The sequence below is a fragment of the Loa loa genome (assembly GCF_000183805.2).
Source record: "Loa loa unplaced genomic scaffold supercont3.46, whole genome shotgun sequence".
In the NCBI taxonomy this organism is placed as follows: Eukaryota; Metazoa; Nematoda; class Chromadorea; order Rhabditida; family Onchocercidae; genus Loa; species Loa loa.
In genome coordinates, this window is record NW_018108226.1 from 248,640 (window position 1) to 266,250 (window position 17,611).

General features: G+C 36.2%; 5 protein-coding genes across 5 annotated transcripts in view; 2 read left to right on the top strand and 3 right to left on the bottom strand.

Moving 5' to 3' along the window:
* Positions 1-2,294, bottom strand: part of LOAG_17168 (WD repeat protein 82) — a 4,519-nt gene extending 2,225 nt beyond the window's left edge. Inside the window, exons 1-7 of the mRNA XM_020449828.1 lie at positions 2,210-2,294; positions 1,914-2,003; positions 1,636-1,746; positions 1,335-1,419; positions 911-977; positions 713-812; positions 368-484 (exon numbers count right to left, since the gene is read on the bottom strand). Of these exons, the coding sequence (XP_020306599.1) occupies positions 368-484; positions 713-812; positions 911-977; positions 1,335-1,419; positions 1,636-1,746; positions 1,914-2,003; positions 2,210-2,251 (612 nt within the window). The 5' untranslated portion in view covers positions 2,252-2,294. The remainder of the gene's footprint in view (positions 1-367; positions 485-712; positions 813-910; positions 978-1,334; positions 1,420-1,635; positions 1,747-1,913; positions 2,004-2,209) is intronic.
* Positions 2,295-3,031: 737 nt separating this feature from the next.
* Positions 3,032-9,859, top strand: LOAG_01807 (hypothetical protein). The gene is made up of 16 exons (XM_003137345.2): positions 3,032-3,198; positions 3,289-3,367; positions 3,606-3,680; positions 3,788-3,883; positions 4,011-4,139; positions 4,240-4,428; positions 4,676-4,987; positions 5,807-5,941; positions 6,103-6,266; positions 6,527-6,647; positions 6,998-7,298; positions 7,764-8,011; positions 8,208-8,323; positions 8,461-8,719; positions 9,076-9,405; positions 9,612-9,859. Exons 1-16 carry the CDS (start codon positions 3,122-3,124, stop codon positions 9,771-9,773), a joined length of 2,793 nt encoding a protein of 930 aa, XP_003137393.1. The 5' UTR covers positions 3,032-3,121; the 3' UTR covers positions 9,774-9,859.
* Positions 9,860-12,069: 2,210 nt separating this feature from the next.
* On the bottom strand, positions 12,070-13,149 carry LOAG_01808 (phosphatidylinositol glycan anchor biosynthesis protein; the record flags this gene model as incomplete). Its single annotated transcript, XM_003137346.1, has 2 exons — positions 12,070-12,342; positions 12,643-13,149. 2 exons carry the CDS (start codon positions 13,147-13,149, stop codon positions 12,070-12,072), a joined length of 780 nt encoding a protein of 259 aa, XP_003137394.1.
* Positions 13,150-14,011: 862 nt separating this feature from the next.
* LOAG_01809 (hypothetical protein) lies at positions 14,012-15,086 on the bottom strand (the record flags this gene model as incomplete). The annotated part of the gene is made up of 3 exons (XM_003137347.1): positions 14,012-14,083; positions 14,444-14,783; positions 14,998-15,086. The coding sequence occupies 3 exons, from the start codon at positions 15,084-15,086 to the stop codon at positions 14,012-14,014; spliced, it is 501 nt and encodes a 166-aa protein (XP_003137395.1).
* A 1,734-nt stretch (positions 15,087-16,820) lies between these two features.
* On the top strand, positions 16,821-17,379 carry LOAG_01810 (hypothetical protein; the record flags this gene model as incomplete). The annotated part of the gene is made up of 2 exons (XM_003137348.1): positions 16,821-17,008; positions 17,184-17,379. 2 exons carry the CDS (start codon positions 16,821-16,823, stop codon positions 17,377-17,379), a joined length of 384 nt encoding a protein of 127 aa, XP_003137396.1.
* Between the last annotated feature and the right edge of the window lie 232 nt (positions 17,380-17,611).

Consider the following 17,611-nt stretch of genomic DNA (forward strand, 5'->3'; position numbering starts at 1 on the left):
CTGAAAGAAGCGTAGTCAAATATCACAAATGGAATGCTAATTTTCAAAAATCTTTTGACAGAAGTATCGCTTTCCAACTAACAAAATTAATGGGATAACGTCTAGAAACATAAAATATTAGTGATATTTTGCGAAACAATCCAATACCGAGTGCAAGTCTTCGAGGTTTCAACAAAAAAGAAAAATACTTTCACACGAAACACACAGTGACGATAGCGATTTTCAAACCGATATAAATTCAGTTCATGATAGCAGGAATAAAAAATTACCTCGAATAACACAAATAAGTACGATGACTTAAGAGCAACGACACTCACAGTAAATTCGTACAGCTTTTCTCTTTTCTGAAGAAGAAATTTGACCCCACCTTATCAAATGACCGCAAGTCATACAATTTGATTGTGTCAGAATTGATCCCTGCTGCAAATATCAAACCTTCCGGGTCAAAAGCGGCAACAGGTCTTGAAGGTACATGCATCAACCCCTAAAAACAATAAAATATGAAGTAGTCACCGTAACTATTTAAGACACTTTTTCCTACTTCAGGAAGGATAGGAAATTTACCCACGTTACCAAATGATCGCAGTGCAACAAGTCAGTGGAGCATTTCGCCCTAGGGCATTATGAAAATTTCTAGTTTTTAAAGAAGTTGAATGACAGGAAAGCATTAGAGCTCCAACATTAAAGAGGTCAAAACAAATGTGAAACGTACCTGGCAACTTTGTATTCGTAAATCCCATAAGCGGATTGTTTTATCCAAAGAACCAGATAGAAACATATCGTCTAATGGAGACATACACAGTGTCACTACCCTGACAGAATCAAAGTGAAATTAATTTCGGTGTAATTCAAGAAAATTAATTTCAGTGCAATTCAAGAAACGTACAGACGAGTAAAAATAAAAACTTACTTCTTTTGGTGTCCAGGAAAATACCTGATATACTTGTTATCATGCAATGACAGGTATCGGATAACATCTAAAAAAGTAAACACAACGAAAGATCCAAAGACTTTGTTGTTTAAAATTTATTTGGACTATTTATTTATTTATATAGAGGTATTGAACACCGCTCGATTAAGAGACGAATATGGAATCCTTATGCTTTAGAGTTATAGATGTTGCTTGCTAAGTTTGTCTTCTCGATCTCCATGTGATAGTTATATGAAGTGTTTGACTTCGCCTGACTATCAAAGACAATTGCATTAATTAGCAGTTTTAATGCCTGCTATTTTTACCAGTACTTGAAACTACTTTCATTCAAATGCTTCTTCAGATGTGGTTAAAATTGTAAAGAAATAAACCATCAATATTTATACAGTTAATTCAAACTAACCATCAACTTTCGTAGAACAGTGTATAGCGTTTGATGTATTGTGTGCGAATTGTATCAAATCTACGCCATATTTTTTACTGTTTACCTAAAGACTTATGTTCTATCCCAATTTGAAGATGAGGTTTAAAAAAGGAAGAGAAGACGGTCACACAAAAAACAATTACTGGTCATTTAATTTCGCACCTTATCATGTTCTAATTGAAATTTAGCACGCTAATGTTCCATATTTACGATTTAGAGGTTCAAAGAGAAATCCCTCTACATATAACCTGCCTAATCTTACTACCGCAAATGATATTACCGATCGACTTTTTTGTCCACTTATACAGTCATACATAATAATTGAATCGTCATCAGAAGATGAAATCATTTGTAAACCATCTGCACTGAAATCCAAACTGTTGATGGGGGCCTGAAATCGTAGTACTAAAATTAATCACACGACAGACTTGTGTCTTTAATACCGACTTAAAGCAACAATTTGTGTTTATTTGTTCTGACTGAATGAAAAGAGAGTCTTGCGTGTTTTAGATATGCAAATAAATATCATGCAACGATGTCTTCATGCCATGCTCCAACCTGATTATCGTTGAAACTTTTCGCAGGCCTCATACTCGCAACTGTCCTATCATTAGCTTTCATTTCGTCCAACTTTTTAAATGATGTGATCTGAAATATCACCGGTCCCATTTATACGATAAAAATATCTCCCTTATATCATCGCTTTCATATTTCAGGATGAAACACAAGATATAACTATTCAAGTACTCCTAAATCCAACATTCCATTCATCTAAGCCTAAAATAGAACGCCCCTAATACGATTAATTTCATGCTATTTTTCTTGTCTTTCATTTAATTTCCTTTGTCACAAACCAGTTTATCAGAAAACAGAGGACACCGCTTCTCTCCCGCCATCCAAACCCCACAGCAGCTCCCCCCGCCTTCAATCCCAGTCTCACAAGTTACCATCAATCCGACGACAGCTGTACATAATCAACAAGATCTGAATGAAAATATTGGTTCCTGCTTTCTGGGAAGAGGAAGCAGAAAGAAAGGGGGGTCCATAGGGTCGAGCAAAGCTGACTGAAACTATGGAGGTACCGGAATTGTTTTAATGGAATATTTTTGTATCAAGTTTCTCTGGCATATTATACCATTAGCAAGACAGGAGTGTTGTGTTGTCTGGACCAGGGAGTCCTCCCTAGGATCGATCTATCCTATAAGCCATCGCAATAGTCTGAGATTCACTTATCATTCTGTTGTTTCAAGTACTGAAAGGGAGAAAGTCATCTGCTATCGATCACTTTGAAAAGGATACGTTTTTTTTCCCGTTTTCTCCGTGAAATTTCTCAAAATTCCAAATTTATCATCTGAAATTCTCCTGATATTCTCTTTGCAAATCTCTTCTATTTCGTAGATCCCCATAATTCCGTAGTCTCTTGCCCAGTTTAAGTAGAGAAGGAATCTTTACACATTCCTTTTCTACTTAAACTGGGCAAGAGACAAATGTGTTGGGATAGGACAGGATTGTTCCGGAATAAGAAATGGTTCGATATTATAAAAATAACGAATTAACGTGTTCGCATAAATTTTATAGTAAATAAGATCATAATAAACAAAGTCCTTCATCGCTAACATACAGTTGTTGATTACTCAAGTTTCATCCGAAGAGTCACTGCTCATGAATGCTGTATTATTTTCAGACATGATGGCACAAAGTGGAATGTCTTTGCGGCCACTGAAAGATGATATCATTTAGGCTGTAAAAATATAACAAACAAAAAAATGGGAAGCTTTGGTGAGGGATTGACAAGTCCCGAAGTGGAAATTGCCGAAGGAGGAGTTATTATAGATAGTAAAACGTTGGTTCTTTAATTCAGAATTTATGAATTCAGGTAAGAGAAGGGGTATGATTGATTCGTTGTGAGATAGTACCTGATTTACAATTTCAGACGTTTTGCCGACTTAAAAGCAATGTTAGATAGCTCGAAGGATAACTTGAAGATGGATGCTATGAAGCGAATCATAAACGTAAGTTTATACAAAGTTTATGGGTTAAGAAGCAATGAACTATGGATGTCTGCTAAATTTTCTGCTTCATGAAGTACACTCACTAGCACTACCAAATAAAGTCCCTTAATTTATCTTTTTCCCTCGAATCTTCAGATGTGAGGGATTTTCATCAATATAAAATTCAAAACAAGGTTCGGAGATCAAGTTTCTTAGTCATGAAAACTATATTCGATTGAATAATATGTTTACTGTTAAGCTGGTAGCGAAAGGGCGTGATGTATCGGAGCTATTTCCTGCAGTCGTTAAGAATGTTGCTGCTAAAAATCTTGAGGTTTGCTGTGTGAAATTTGAATTCGAAGATAAATTTGATTATGAATATATTTCCTTAAATTTCTCAAAATATTTATATGTTGTTGGGTATAGTCGAAGTTCTTGCAGTTAAAAAAATTGGTTTTCGTTTATTTGGTGAGATATGCTGAAGAGCAGCAAGATTTGGCACTTCTTTCAATCAGCACTTTTCAGCGCGCTTTAAAAGTAAGTTTAAACTTTGAAAAACCAACAAAGAATATTTGTTCCGCAGCTAGTTTGATATGTTTTTAGAATACGCAGATAACAACGAAATCATGAAATTCTATTTTATTAATTTTTTATTTCACTTCAGGATCCCAATCAACTTATTCGGGCAAGCGCCCTACGTGTTCTGTCAAGTATTCGAGTACCTATGATTGCTCCAGTAATGTTGTTGGCTATACGTGAATCTGTCCGTGACATGTCCGCATATGTTCGAAAAGTTAGAAATTTTTGCATAATTCCTCAAAACATCTTTTCTAAATTCCTTCCATTTTAATTTTTTTTTTCGAACTGCTGATTTCAATATACAATCTTTTTAGGTAGCTGCACATGCAATACCGAAATTGTATTCACTTGAAGAAAATTTACAGCCGGAACTGATCGAATGTATTGACTATCTTCTCGGTGATAAGCGTACTCTTGTACTCGGCAGCGCAGTATACGCTTATGAAGAAACTTGTCCAGATCGATTTGACTTACTTCACAGACATTACCGTACTTTGTGTAAGGTGCTCCTTTCATGATTTGAATGATGTAAGAATCCGTCTAGTGAAATTTCGTTTCACTTTGTTACATACTTATGAGAAATCAATTTTTGATGTGTGGATTAAGGTAACAATACCGACTTGGAATACTTACGCTTGGAATGTTTAGACGTGCCAGTAGCATCATGACTACCATGAATTTATTTTCTTGCAAAGGGCATCCAGACATGTTCTCTCTGTATGTGGTGTTCATCTCATGAATATAATTTAGGCTATAGTGGATGTGGATGAGTGGGGACAGGTGGTAATGATTGGATTACTGACTCGTTATGCACGCAGTCAGTTTGTTGCACCATTGGAAGCAGTTGATCCAGATCTTACGCTTCTCCTTTCATCATGTCGTCCACTGCTACAGAGCCGAAATTACGCTGTAGTTATGGCTGTTGCCCAATTATTTTATCACTGCGCACCATCCTCACAACTATCGATTATCTCACGCGCGCTGGTCCGGCTGTTACGTGGCCCGCGTGAAGTACAGAATGTTGTACTTGTGAACATTGCAACGATTTGCGCAACTAACCCGGTACTTGGCGTGTCTAATTTTACTACTATAAACAATGTATGACTGATGAAAAAAATTTTGTCGAAGTGTGCGAGAAGGTGGTATATGCCAAGTACCAAGTAGCCAAGTAGCACATTTTTTTTTTTGGTTTACCTATATCCTTGTTTTTTCTCTTCAGTTTGCTTTTTACATCTGTGTGATTTTGTATTTCTTGTTCTTTTTTAATCTGCTTTTGAATTCAGGCGGAGTGCATTTATTTTCTTTCCAAGATCCCTGCCTTTTTTTTAGAAATATCCTGTTCGCTTTGAAAATTCCAGCTTGTTTATACCAAATCGTCCCGTACAACAGAATTTTGATAGCATAACATACCATATGCTATCCGTGCCACTACGGAATTCTTGTTCGTTAAAGTAGTTTACAGTGTCAACTGTCTAGTTGTTTATTTAATTTTTTAAAATCTGATCTTGTATGTTTTTTCTTTGTATTTTTAACTTCATCTCGATTTATTTTTCAGTTGTGAGGTAAGTCATTTATTTTGTTTGCAGATGGAATGCTTGCAGGTCCAACAGATACTTCTTATTCCACTTTGGAACAGAAAGATCTTTAATAGGAAATAGTTTTTTCTGTAATCAGTTACAGAAAGTTGAAATTCATGTGATATGCAATTGGCTCTTCCCATTGCTTGTTCACTACGATGATTATCAAAATTATTTATGAATTGTTTGAATTAAGACTTAACAGCTTTATATTAGTTAATTTTTTTGCTTTTTTCTTGAAAATTTTTTGCTCTAGACGTATTTTCTTCTCTGAAGCTTAGCTATGTTTTTCATTTTTTTGCAGAATATGTTCGAGTCATTTCTGAAAAGTTTTTTCATACGCCCGGCAGAACCGAAGCATATCAAATTGCTGAAACTACAAGTTTTGACCTCGTTGGTCTCAGAAACAAGTGTGCAGCTGGTTCTTCGTGAATTACAGGTATAAAGTGGTTTTGCATTTTTCTTTTGATCTCTGGTCATGTTGCAATTTTGGGAACACTCTGATTGCTTTAGCAAAATAGAGATTAGTGCGCTCTGATATTTGAAGTTAGCAAGATCTGGCACTTGATCGTATTAGGTTTTATTTTCCAGAAATTTTAGACCTACGTTGGCATGGCAGAAATGGCAGATGCTGCGATAGAAGCAATAGGACAGTGTGCTATTCGTGTCAGTTCTGTTGCTGATTCATGTCTCTCCGGACTAGTATCCCTAATTGCTTCATCGAACGAAAACGTTGTTTCTGCTGCTGTTGTCGTTTTAAAAAGGTCGCTCATTTTATACTGATTACTCATGACAAGTCAGTTTAAACTAGCTCTGTTCTATTGAAAAGAAATAACTGTACAAAGAATGCTTTAAATTTTTATAATGATGAGTAGGACAGTTAGAGAAATTACTATTGAGTTGAAGCTGGTAGTTTGAGATTATCTCAAAATTTCCAGCAATTTTTCTTATTAAAATATAAATGCACTTTTTCGTCTCTATATGTCTTTATATTTTCATATAGGATAGATTTGAATCTTTGCAGACTGTTGCACACGAATCCACCCTTACAGTTACTTACACGCGTACTTCGTCTTATTGATTCTGTCAAAGCACCACAGGCTCGGGCATGTGTGATTTGGCTTGTTGCAACACATGTTGATAAAGTAAGTATATTAGTAAATTGACGTGAAGAATGTTGTGAGATAGTTTCTTTAGCATTATGATTTGGAGTGGATTAAAAGTGGATATTTTCTAGAACTAGGTGTAACACCGCACATTTTGGGGAATATGCAGGATTAGTGGAGTTTCTGTTTCACTAATATATGAGAATAATCTGAGGTAACCTGCAAATAAAATAATTTTTTTAAAATTCGTGCGCCTTTTTAATCGAAGTCACCAAAAGCGTTCGTCCCGTGCAACAGTTCTAGCATGTAAATCCTTTAAAACTCTGCGAAAAAATATGTCAAGTACATACTGAAGTTCAGGTTTTGGAAATTTCGTGCTATTTTTCTAGGTTTCAACTCTAGCACCAGATGTTTTGCGCAAAATGGCTAAAAGTTTCACGCATGAAGATGAGATGGTAAAACTGCAAACAATGACTTTGGCAGCAAAGCTATGGTTCACAAATCGTCAGGAATGTGAATTACTAGTGCAACATATAATGCAGTTGGCTCGGTTCGACCAAAGTTACGATATTCGTGACAGATGTCGATTTTTGCGAAATCTGATCTTCAGCAATAATAAATTATCTATATTTGGTACCGAAATATTTATTACCGAGAAACCGTCACCAACTACACAGAGCACTTTCAAAGGTGAGATTAAGCTTTAAATAAATTTGAAATTTTAAGTTAAAGTTTTCTTGTGGGTGGGCGAAAGCCTTGACAAAACACAGCAGTAGTCTAGCTAATGATCTAGAAATTTCATTGCTTTTGAAGGAATTCATGCTTCTACAAAAAAACCGGGATGACTAATCATGTAATTATGTCATGTAAACTTTCTCAAGGCAGAAAATTTTCATCAGACATGTTTCTTTGCTGTATGATGAAGAATATTATTTGTCTCACTTTACATTCACCATATCATTTTGGTTCGTATGATGAAAGATAAGGTGCTAAAAGGGGAAGTATCCATTTGAATGAACGAGAGAATTTTTGAGAACTGAAGGTTGTTACAAATTGAAGTAGTAAAAGGAAGAGAAGAAAATGGCGAATGAAGAAAAAAATTTGGTGTTTCTTTGGTTCTGAAGGATCATTTTTGGATGCAATTTCTAATTCTAGACCGTGAGCAATTCCAACTAGGAAGTCTATCACACTTTCTCAACCAGCGTTGTAGACGATATCGCGATTTACCACAGTTTCCGGAAGTTGCACCCGATTCTTCCATACGAAATACAAGTCAGATGGAAGAATTAAGTGATGATATGCGAGTTATTGATGAAAACGAAGACGATGAAAGTGAAAACGAAGATTTTTATTCTGGCGATGAAGAACAGAGTGAGCAAGAAGAAGGAAGTGATGAGGAAGAGGTATATATTTGTGTACCAAATGGAAGGAATTGAAAAAAGAAGGAAATATAGAGAATAGATGTTTGAATTCAACTCAGTGCAAACTTCAATTTGGTTTGCTGCACATTAACAGATATTGAAAATTAACGCAGTAACTGCTCTAGAAATTGTCACTTTGTGGTCGTTGGGAGATGGGTTTTGATAGGAAACTTTTCAGGATGAAGGTGAAAGTGATGAGGAGGATGAAATTGCAAATGACGAAGAAGACAGAAAGGAAGGTAAAAGTGATGAAAGCGAAGAAGGTCGGGTTTCCGCAATAGCTGAGCCAAAAATGTAAATATTGTTGTAAGTATGGAGTTAATACGTCCAGCAAAAAATATGAAATGTGTATTAAACTACCATAGAATGTAGATTTTCATTCATTTTATTATTGGCTTTCAAGGTTCAATGAGAACGTTTGCATTTTTCAGGTCTGGAAATCTTGATCTTTTGCTGGATTTAAATTTTGAGTTAACACCGATTTTTGCTAATAATTGTGTCGCTGGACCAGAATTGGTGAAAACGTCGTTTATGCCACTCGTGAATCATACAGTCTGGTCCGCTGGGATCGGTATTGATATTTGTTTTCCACGTGAAACATCGCCAATATCGTCGTCAATGTGTGCTGTTTTATTTAGATTCACAAACAGTTTGGAAACGGAATCTGCAGAAATCACAGCTTTCCCGAAGGTTAATCCAATATTTATTTAGAGCGAAGACTTTCCCCAGAAATAACTCCCAGGTGGGTTTCAGTACTAAGGTTCCAATTTTATATTTTATTTCCCTGATGTTTCAACCATGATATTATAGAGTAATTCAACTCTGTCTTCTAATAACACACGCATGCAGTTTTCACACAAAATAAGGCCATATACTATACAGTAAATTTAATTCTCCCATCATTATGTTCTGTAATTTTTTGAAAAACAACTATTATCCGCTTCAACGAGTATTTTCTGGCCTTTGTAGTAATCTATTTCACCAGCTTGGACTTTCATCTTTTTAGGTATCATTTCTTCTTCCATAATATATGAAATATTTTTCAGGTCATAGACCAAGCGTCAACTGGTGACCAAATTAAGGTGAGCAGATTATCACCTGGTGAAAGTGTCATTAAGAAAGCCTACATCGACTTTGCTGATAGCAAACGGGCATCTGAATGGGTTATCAGCGCGAGAGATACCAATGAAATAATAATCAGCATTGAAGCTCCAATGGGCGAACAGATTGAACCAATAACAATGACAGAAGAACAGTTCATTAACGGGATTTTGCGTCTTAGTGGAATGAACGAACATTGCGGAAATCTGAAGGAGCCTTTGAGGCCGGAAGAGTTGTATGCTGTTGCAAACTGTACCAATGTTAACAGTTCCGAAGTTTGTTTTTTTAAATTAAAATGAGTATTAAATCACCTGGTGTTCTGAATACTAAACTTGGTCAGCTCGCAGCGTGGTATGCTATCTCATTTTTCCGATCTACTTTTTTGAGTGGTGATTGTACTTAGTCACAAATGAATATAACTGTTTTTTTTATTCATCTCAAAGCAGATTCTTTAAGAATTGTTGAAAATTTTTCACTTTAGGCTCATTTCTGTGCGCAGACCCTGTCTAAAAAGCAGCAGGTACTGATTGCTCTGGATTCAAAACAAGTCCACGTACACTGCGAGAATATTGTGCTTGGCGCACTGCTTTGCAATGATATTGTCAAGAAATCTTTGGAAACAGCACTGGCATCAAATCCTTGAGAAATAAATACTGCTAATTTGTTTTTCCTCTCACCTCTCAAACAATTCTTCCTTTTGCAAAAGAGAACATAAAGACAGTGCTGTCACCACTTACCGTGAGTCAGATACATTCACAATTCGATGAAAAAAAAATTCTTCGTTCTCATGAAGAATAAAGATATTTTGCATTCGTTGCGGAAGAATTGTATTATTAGATCGAATTTCTTCCAGTTAGCAAAAGCTGCAAATGCCTTGCATAAGTAGCTTGGCGGTAGGATAAGATATTCCCATCCCATGTTTCATACTTTTTACTTGCATTTTCTGTCTGTAGTAAAAATAGGTAACAAGGTAAGCTAACAAATGAAGTACTCAATTTCGCTGTAGTGCACCTCATAGTTTCAAACACTTCGAAACTGACTTATATTATGATCTTCCGAAACAAATGAAAAGCTTACCCTGCCAAGGAAACGGGCTTGGCAAGCACAGCTGGAAAAGATTATGTTGGGCTTGACTCTAGTCCGACTCTATGAAGAGTCATGAAAGGTGTAACATAAGTGGGAGGTTATTACATTATTGTCATTGATGGTACGAGGGTACCACTAGTGAAATACCACTACTTTCCTGATTCTTGGAGCTCTATGTGTTTCGAAATTTTTAATTCAAGTTGAACCATTCGGTGGTTTAACGATTCGCACTGAAGACAGTGTCCGGCGGAGTATTTTCCTGGGGCGATCATCTCTCAAAACGTAACGCAGGTATCCTAAGACTAGCTCTGAGAGAAGTAAAAGGGCAAAAGCTCACTTGATCTTGATTTCCAGTACTAATACAGGGCAGAAGCGTGACCTGTCGATGCTTTTAAATTTTCATAGAAGTTTGTTATAAAAATTACCACAGGGATAACTGGCTTGCGGTAGCCAAGCATCCATAGCGGAGTCATTGCGAAGCAGAATTCGCCAAGTTCACACACCAATAGGGGACGTGAGTTGGGTTTAAAACGTCGTGAGATAGGTCAGTTTTACCTAACTGTGTTGCGATAACAATCCTGCTCAATGCGAGAGGAGCCGTAAGTTTAAACATTTAATTCATGTGCTTGATCGATCGACCAATGGTGCGAAGCTATCATCTGAGGAATGACGGCTGAGCGCCTCTAAGTTAGTGTCCCACCTGGACAAGGCAAGGATAAATTTGCTTCCCAGTGTCGGGTGGCACTATTATGTAATTATGACTGCAACGCATCCACTATTGCAGCTAATATCCCATTATGTGCCTTGCTACTTGATCGAATGGTTAAGTGGTTGCTACGACCGGATTACTCCGGTACAATGTCAGGACGCAAGATCACTTGCAGATTACCTATTATCCGATGTTTCTTTTGTAATTACAGGTGAGAAGGTACATATATATATATATATATATATATATATATATTTTTTCATAGATATTAGAAAACAGTTTGAACACAGCACAGCAGCATCCTTCAACTGAATTTGTCAAAATTCCTCACATATTTAGTCCGTTCGCATTACCGTCTTCAGTGTTTTCTTTCTGTTGACGTTTCTTAGCCAATCCATTCCTCTTTCATCTGCACAGAAAAAACCCTTCAAATAGGCACCGAAATTGATCAGGGATCACATAAACGTTATGAGGAAAGTAACAGATAACATTTACATAATAATCAAATGTCGAAAAAATTATTCAACGCTTCATTGGCGCGTATGAATTGATTTAAAAATCACTAGCAGAAAAAGCCCAAAAAAAAAAGAAAAGTGATGGATGATTCCGTGTGAGAAATCTAACAACTGACATACACTCACCCGCTTGTTCATCTTAACAATTCCAGAAGCACATTACACTACAAAAAAAGAAAATGAAATGTGATCCCGGCTATGTCTCAAATTGAAAATCCCAACTGTTAATATTCAGTTATTTCCCGTATTCTTTTAAATAGAAACTTACCGGAAGATAAAGAAGGTTTCCACACTAATTTCCAAATATCCCAGTATGTTCATTGCGAAAATATTTCATGACAACACTATATTTTCAGTTTCATTCGAGAATTTTCTGGAACTTTCACCACTACAAATTCAAAAACTCTCTATGAACCCCCTTCACTTACTGAATCTACTGAATTTCCTGTAACCAGAGCAATTTCAACAATTGGATTCTCATAAAGAATTTACTCAAAACATCTATAAATTATCATGCCATGAAAATAACTCATAAATAGAGGCAACAATTTACAACATAATGGCACCATTTTGTTCATCAGCTAACGAGTAAGAAATTTAATGTACAGATTTGGAAATCACGAGAAACATCAGCAATGAGGACGCAATTTCTTCTTAAGTGTAGGATGCCTTGGCTGTGCATGTATCCTTTTCAATGTATTAATGAGAACGTAACGACTAAACAGCATATACAGATATCGAAACCATACGAGCTGAGAACGGTGCGCCCACATAGCTCGCCAAGCTGTGATATATAACAGTGGTGAAGAGATATACAAAAATGTCGAATGGAAGGAACTGATAAAAGCATCCAAAAGCACCACATACTTCCTCCAAATCGATACACTTTCCAAGACAAAGATCTAAAAAAAATATCGTCATATATCATCTCCTTTTATATTACCTTACCATCATTTGGAATGAATAATCATTCAGTAATCTACAAAAGCAGATTCAGAACAATTCGGATTTTTATTTGAATAAAAATATATAAATGAGAGCAATGCATTTTCACCTCTTTCTTAACTTCAAATATTCTCGAGTATCTTTAAAAATTTAGGCAACTTCCAATTGGACTTATTTTGAAGTTTCATTCGAATTTTACATGCTCCAATAAATCGCTACTTATCCTCAGGATAAAAATCCACAAGTTGAATGATTACCTGTACTCCAGCAGGAATCAAACCATTTGTATAAAGATACTGCAACGCTCGAAAGCATCCAATATGATTGGGATGAGCACTAACACCACCTTCATCAAAAGTGATTACCAAGTCAATATCAAGCATTTGCATATGCCTCAAGATCACTTTGGCCAGCTCTTCCTTGGACCACTGGATGAATCCATCTTGGAAATTATCATAGTCCAGAACAGTCAGGTTATCAAGTGATAATCCATGAACAGTGAAAGCACTAGCCAACTCGTACTTACGTGTTACACCCAAACCACTGGAATTACCCGTAGAAACGCAAAGCAAATAAATATTTGATCCAGAAAGTCGTAAGCCATGAAGAGTAGGAGTAAAAAACATTGTTTCATCATCAGGATGAGCAATAACCAGCAATGCACGCCGACATTTTGGCAAACTTCGTCGTTTTGCGCGATTACATAAGAGCGAAAGCAATAATAAAAACGTAACAGTGCAGAAACCAAAAAGTGGAAGGAACATTCAAGTGGTAGGATTTGGCAATATTTAACTTTCTTCCTTCGAATTGTTTGCTGTTTCAAAAACCTGAAATGACAAAAAAAGCTCAGTTTATGAATTGAGAGATTTCCACGGAATCTGTTCTGAACATTGTAATGATAAAAAATTGATAAGAAAAGAAAAATGATAGAAAAAATGGTAATAGAGATTGATAAAAAATTCACCGTAATGGTGGAATGATAATAGCTGTCTAGTATCACGGCACGACACAGCACATTTTAAAGGTTCAATGAGGTAGTAGCTAAGCGACTGTCATTTGTTCTGTCATACGACCAACTGATTCTATCCGCTAATAACCTTACTATGAAGTAGTTCAGAAGAAACGATTTAACGAATGTATCATAACTTTTTACAGGATGTTTTGGGTATGTGGCAGTGTGCCATCATAATACAGTTAGAAAGTTTTCTAAATGTCCAATTATCTGCATAATGGACTGTCCAGATAACTGGATGCAAAATGGTATGAATGACTTATTATGTCGGCATTTCACCAACAGAAATGAACAAGTGCAACATCTCCGGTTTCAAACAGTCTCGCTGTTACCACTATAACCAGATGATGAAACAATGATGGTTTCAAAGAAGAAAAAAAAAGTGAACAATGAATCCAAATTTCGACTAGATTCTAAAGTCAAAAAACATCGGCTATCTAAGAAAGCAAGTCTCTCCAGTCGCTTTCCAGAAAAGAAATAAATCTATAAGTCTCTCCAGTCGCTTTCCAGAAAAGAAATAAATCTATCTTAGAGGATCCAGTAATTCTAAAAGTGATATTCAATATTGTTGTATTTCTCGGATATGTTGGAAACATCGATACAAAACTTTAGATTTATCCAGACTTATCTACACTCTGTACATCCCCATCATCATGATCAGATGCAGTCAGAGCAAGATGACAATGCTAAAAGAGGGGGTGGATGAAACACCGTTAACCATACAAACACAAAACTAAGGAGTCAAACAGCTCAACCAAGCAACTCATCTACAGAATACGCTATGCGTGTGAATCTTTGAGTGCATTTTATCTCCTTTTGTATCTCGCCCTGCGTCTTTTCCTCTCTGCCTTTTCTTCTCTGACTGCCTAACTGATTGTCTTCATTTACTTCTAACAGAAAAATATCGCAACGGCTTCTCCGTCCTAGATGGTATGAGTTTTGGGATTTCAAAACCCTTACTCAATACAAAAATGTGTGTTAGCGTTAATAAGTTAGTGATAATAGCTAAGGTATCTATGGAATATTATTCTGAAAAAGTGAAATACCTCAGTAAACGTTGCAACGCTTTCTCCTCTGTCAATACGAAAACGATCGCCGCATAAGCTGACCATCTTCTGGCCGAACTGTTGCGGAGAATCAATTTGGAGTGCTGCGGATACAGAGAGAACGAATAAACCAACACTGGATACTGACAAAACAGTGGCAATACCGAGAGCACGTACTCCAAGCGCAAATCCACTCCGAATGTTTTTCAGTTGTTGACCTTTGGTGTGCCGATATGAAGATCGCAAAGCACAACCAAAAAATGATCCGAGTGCAAATGCGCTCACTAAAACAAGTTTTCTAGAACATCGAGACAAGAAAAGTGGCAAGTCATCAGCTCTTCTTAAAATAAAAACATGGAAGACATGGAAGCATAAAAAACATGGAAGCGATATCTGATATATACATTTATATATAGAAAACCTTGTCGCTTCCCAACATCTTGATAGTACGGCAAATCGTACTCAGGGATCCCAATTAGTCATTGCAATTACGACTGTTTTATGGATGCACTGTGATCGAACAGTGAATTAAACACAGGGTAGACGCTATTTACTTTATGAATTCACCAAAAAAGGATGACAAAAATGAAAGACTTTTCCTTCGCTCTTTTTTCGTTCCTTCACTATTCTTTTCCGAATTCATCAGTGGCAGATTTGCGAAGAGTATGGTCAATAAGCAATAAAAGAACTCACCAAAACACTTGAACATATATTGTGCGGAAACCAAAGACGAAGAACCAATATATCATGAGCCTCAGAATCATTTCCTATTTACTGTTTATGGGGACGCATGACTAACAAGAGTCCTCTAACAATTGATGGAAAAATGAATTAGTACTTTCTGAACTTTTCTGGACTAGACCACATCAGACATCTATTTAGTGCATTTAGTCCAGAGAAGATGCAAGACTACGGCTGAATAACAAGATGGAATAAAATCTTTGAAATTGTAAAACTAAAACACACTGTGGTGATCGAAGTCTCCAGGTGAAACGAAAGTTTATCAATATCCATTTATAAAGTTTATCAATATCTTTTATCTCTAATTCTCGTTAACAAATTTTGCTTCCGTATGAGGAAGCTGATTTATTTTATGGAGATCTAAAACAAGTCTACAAGTTGCAACCGCTCAAATAATACGAAAAGATATTTCGAAATTAAATAAACCGTATGTTCCCTGATAAGGACGAATTTGTGACTAGGAAATGAAAAGGAAAGAAGCTTCCGTTACGAACCATTCCTCTACAGTTGTATAATATATTCTCGTGAATAAGAAAAAGCTATCACTAATGTCTTCAGCTCAATTATTATGTATTACAAGTTCAACTACTGGATGTTTGTAATTCAGTGTAAAGATATACCGTGCAATATTTCATATCATGGGAGTAAAGGCTAATAAAAAATCTTGAAGCGTGTGTAGAAGGACTGGAATTTGAAATACTTCAAGAATCCCTTACGTTCGTAAGATCAACTGAGCGGCGTATGAGAGCAACAGAATCTGTTCAAAAAGTCCACTTCATGTTATTAAACAAAACGGAGAAATACTTTGAATGGAAAGAGGCGTTTGAGGAATAAAATAAATACGGGATCGAAGCACATAGAAATTCTCTAAACTCGATAAGAGCTTCAATTTTTCGCCACTAGAATAAATCCCTCTGGAATCACCTTAAAGTCTCGCAGGTTCTATTCTGTCTTCCTAAATACTTGACATGCATTTCACCACCTTTGTTAAACGTACAATGACAACATTATTGACACCAACTTATTCTACAAGCTACTCGAGATTTATTTCGAAAATTCACACATTTTTACCACAGACTTTCCCACTTTCCCTCATACTTCACTCAGGAATGACTGAAAGTATTGACAAATGGCATCTAATGCAGAGCGATTTCATGTATTTATTGACAACATACTCAAGATGAATGGCTTGAGAAAAACCTTTTACTAAAAGAAATAATTAAAAGTGCTGGAATGAGTGTCGTGAGTTTGATGTTGGGAAAAAAAAGAATATTGTTCCTCTACAGGTAGAATGAACAGAATGTAGTGTCAGAATGCAATGCGTAAAACACTTGTAGTCTCTTAAAAAAAAGTATAACAACATCCAGATTTCTTCCCTTTTTTTGGATCCTTGGATCCAAAATAACCAGTTTGGATGTCACGTTTGGAAAAAACGAGGAAAAACAAAAAGTGAGGCATAAGTAGAATTAAACCGAACCCAAGGACAACAAGACTTATGCGCTAATACGATAAAATATCGCAACAAAACTCGGAAGACAGTCCAAGAAGAGTTAAACAGTTTGAAATAAAAGTAAAACGTATCTTGCCGCATCCTATCCTATATATGAATTCAAAATATCAAAAAGAAAACCTCACCATGTCGCAAAAAACAGCGTCATCCTTGTGCAATGCACTCAGTAAACATAAAAATGATGGACTCAAAAACGGCCGCACAACCGTTTTAAAGAAAGATTATGTTGGGGGTAAAGTGGAGGGAACAATGGCTCGAGGCAATCAGGGTCAAGACAAACGGGGAGATCTTTTTGACGAAACATTGGCTTCACGGTAAACAATTCACTCCAATAGCCTATCCATTAGTCAAATTGTAAAAAGTTGCATCACAATGCTTCCCAGTAGAAACCTTACTTAACTGTCAGTAATATTAATAAAACAACCTACAAAGTTTAATTTTTGCCGGTGTAAGAATGAAATTCGCAAAGTATGTTTCAAAATTCTTTAGCGGTTTGCTCTCCGACACGCCACTAACAACAGTCACTTCTGTAACTGCATTCTCCATGCAAGGTGGCGCTTTCCAAAGAGTCTCAAGAAAACATCCAACAAGGACACTTTCAACCTGCAATTTCAGACAAATAAAGGATAAGGAAATGCGTCCATTACATCCATATAATCAAGTTGCAATTTGTGCAAATTTTTAAAAAAGAAACAGTGGTAGCATATATAGTGCAAATGATGGAACAGTTGGCGGTCTTCAGGGTACCTATTGACAGAACCAACCAGTTTTAACCAATTCTAGTAGAATACTGCATAGTAAAGCAAAGTTAATTAGTAACTTTTGGAATATTTTGTATTTAAAGGGATATCAGAAAATCAGCATTATTATGTATTCCAGCAAAGATAATATACAAGTACATAACAGCTCTTGATATT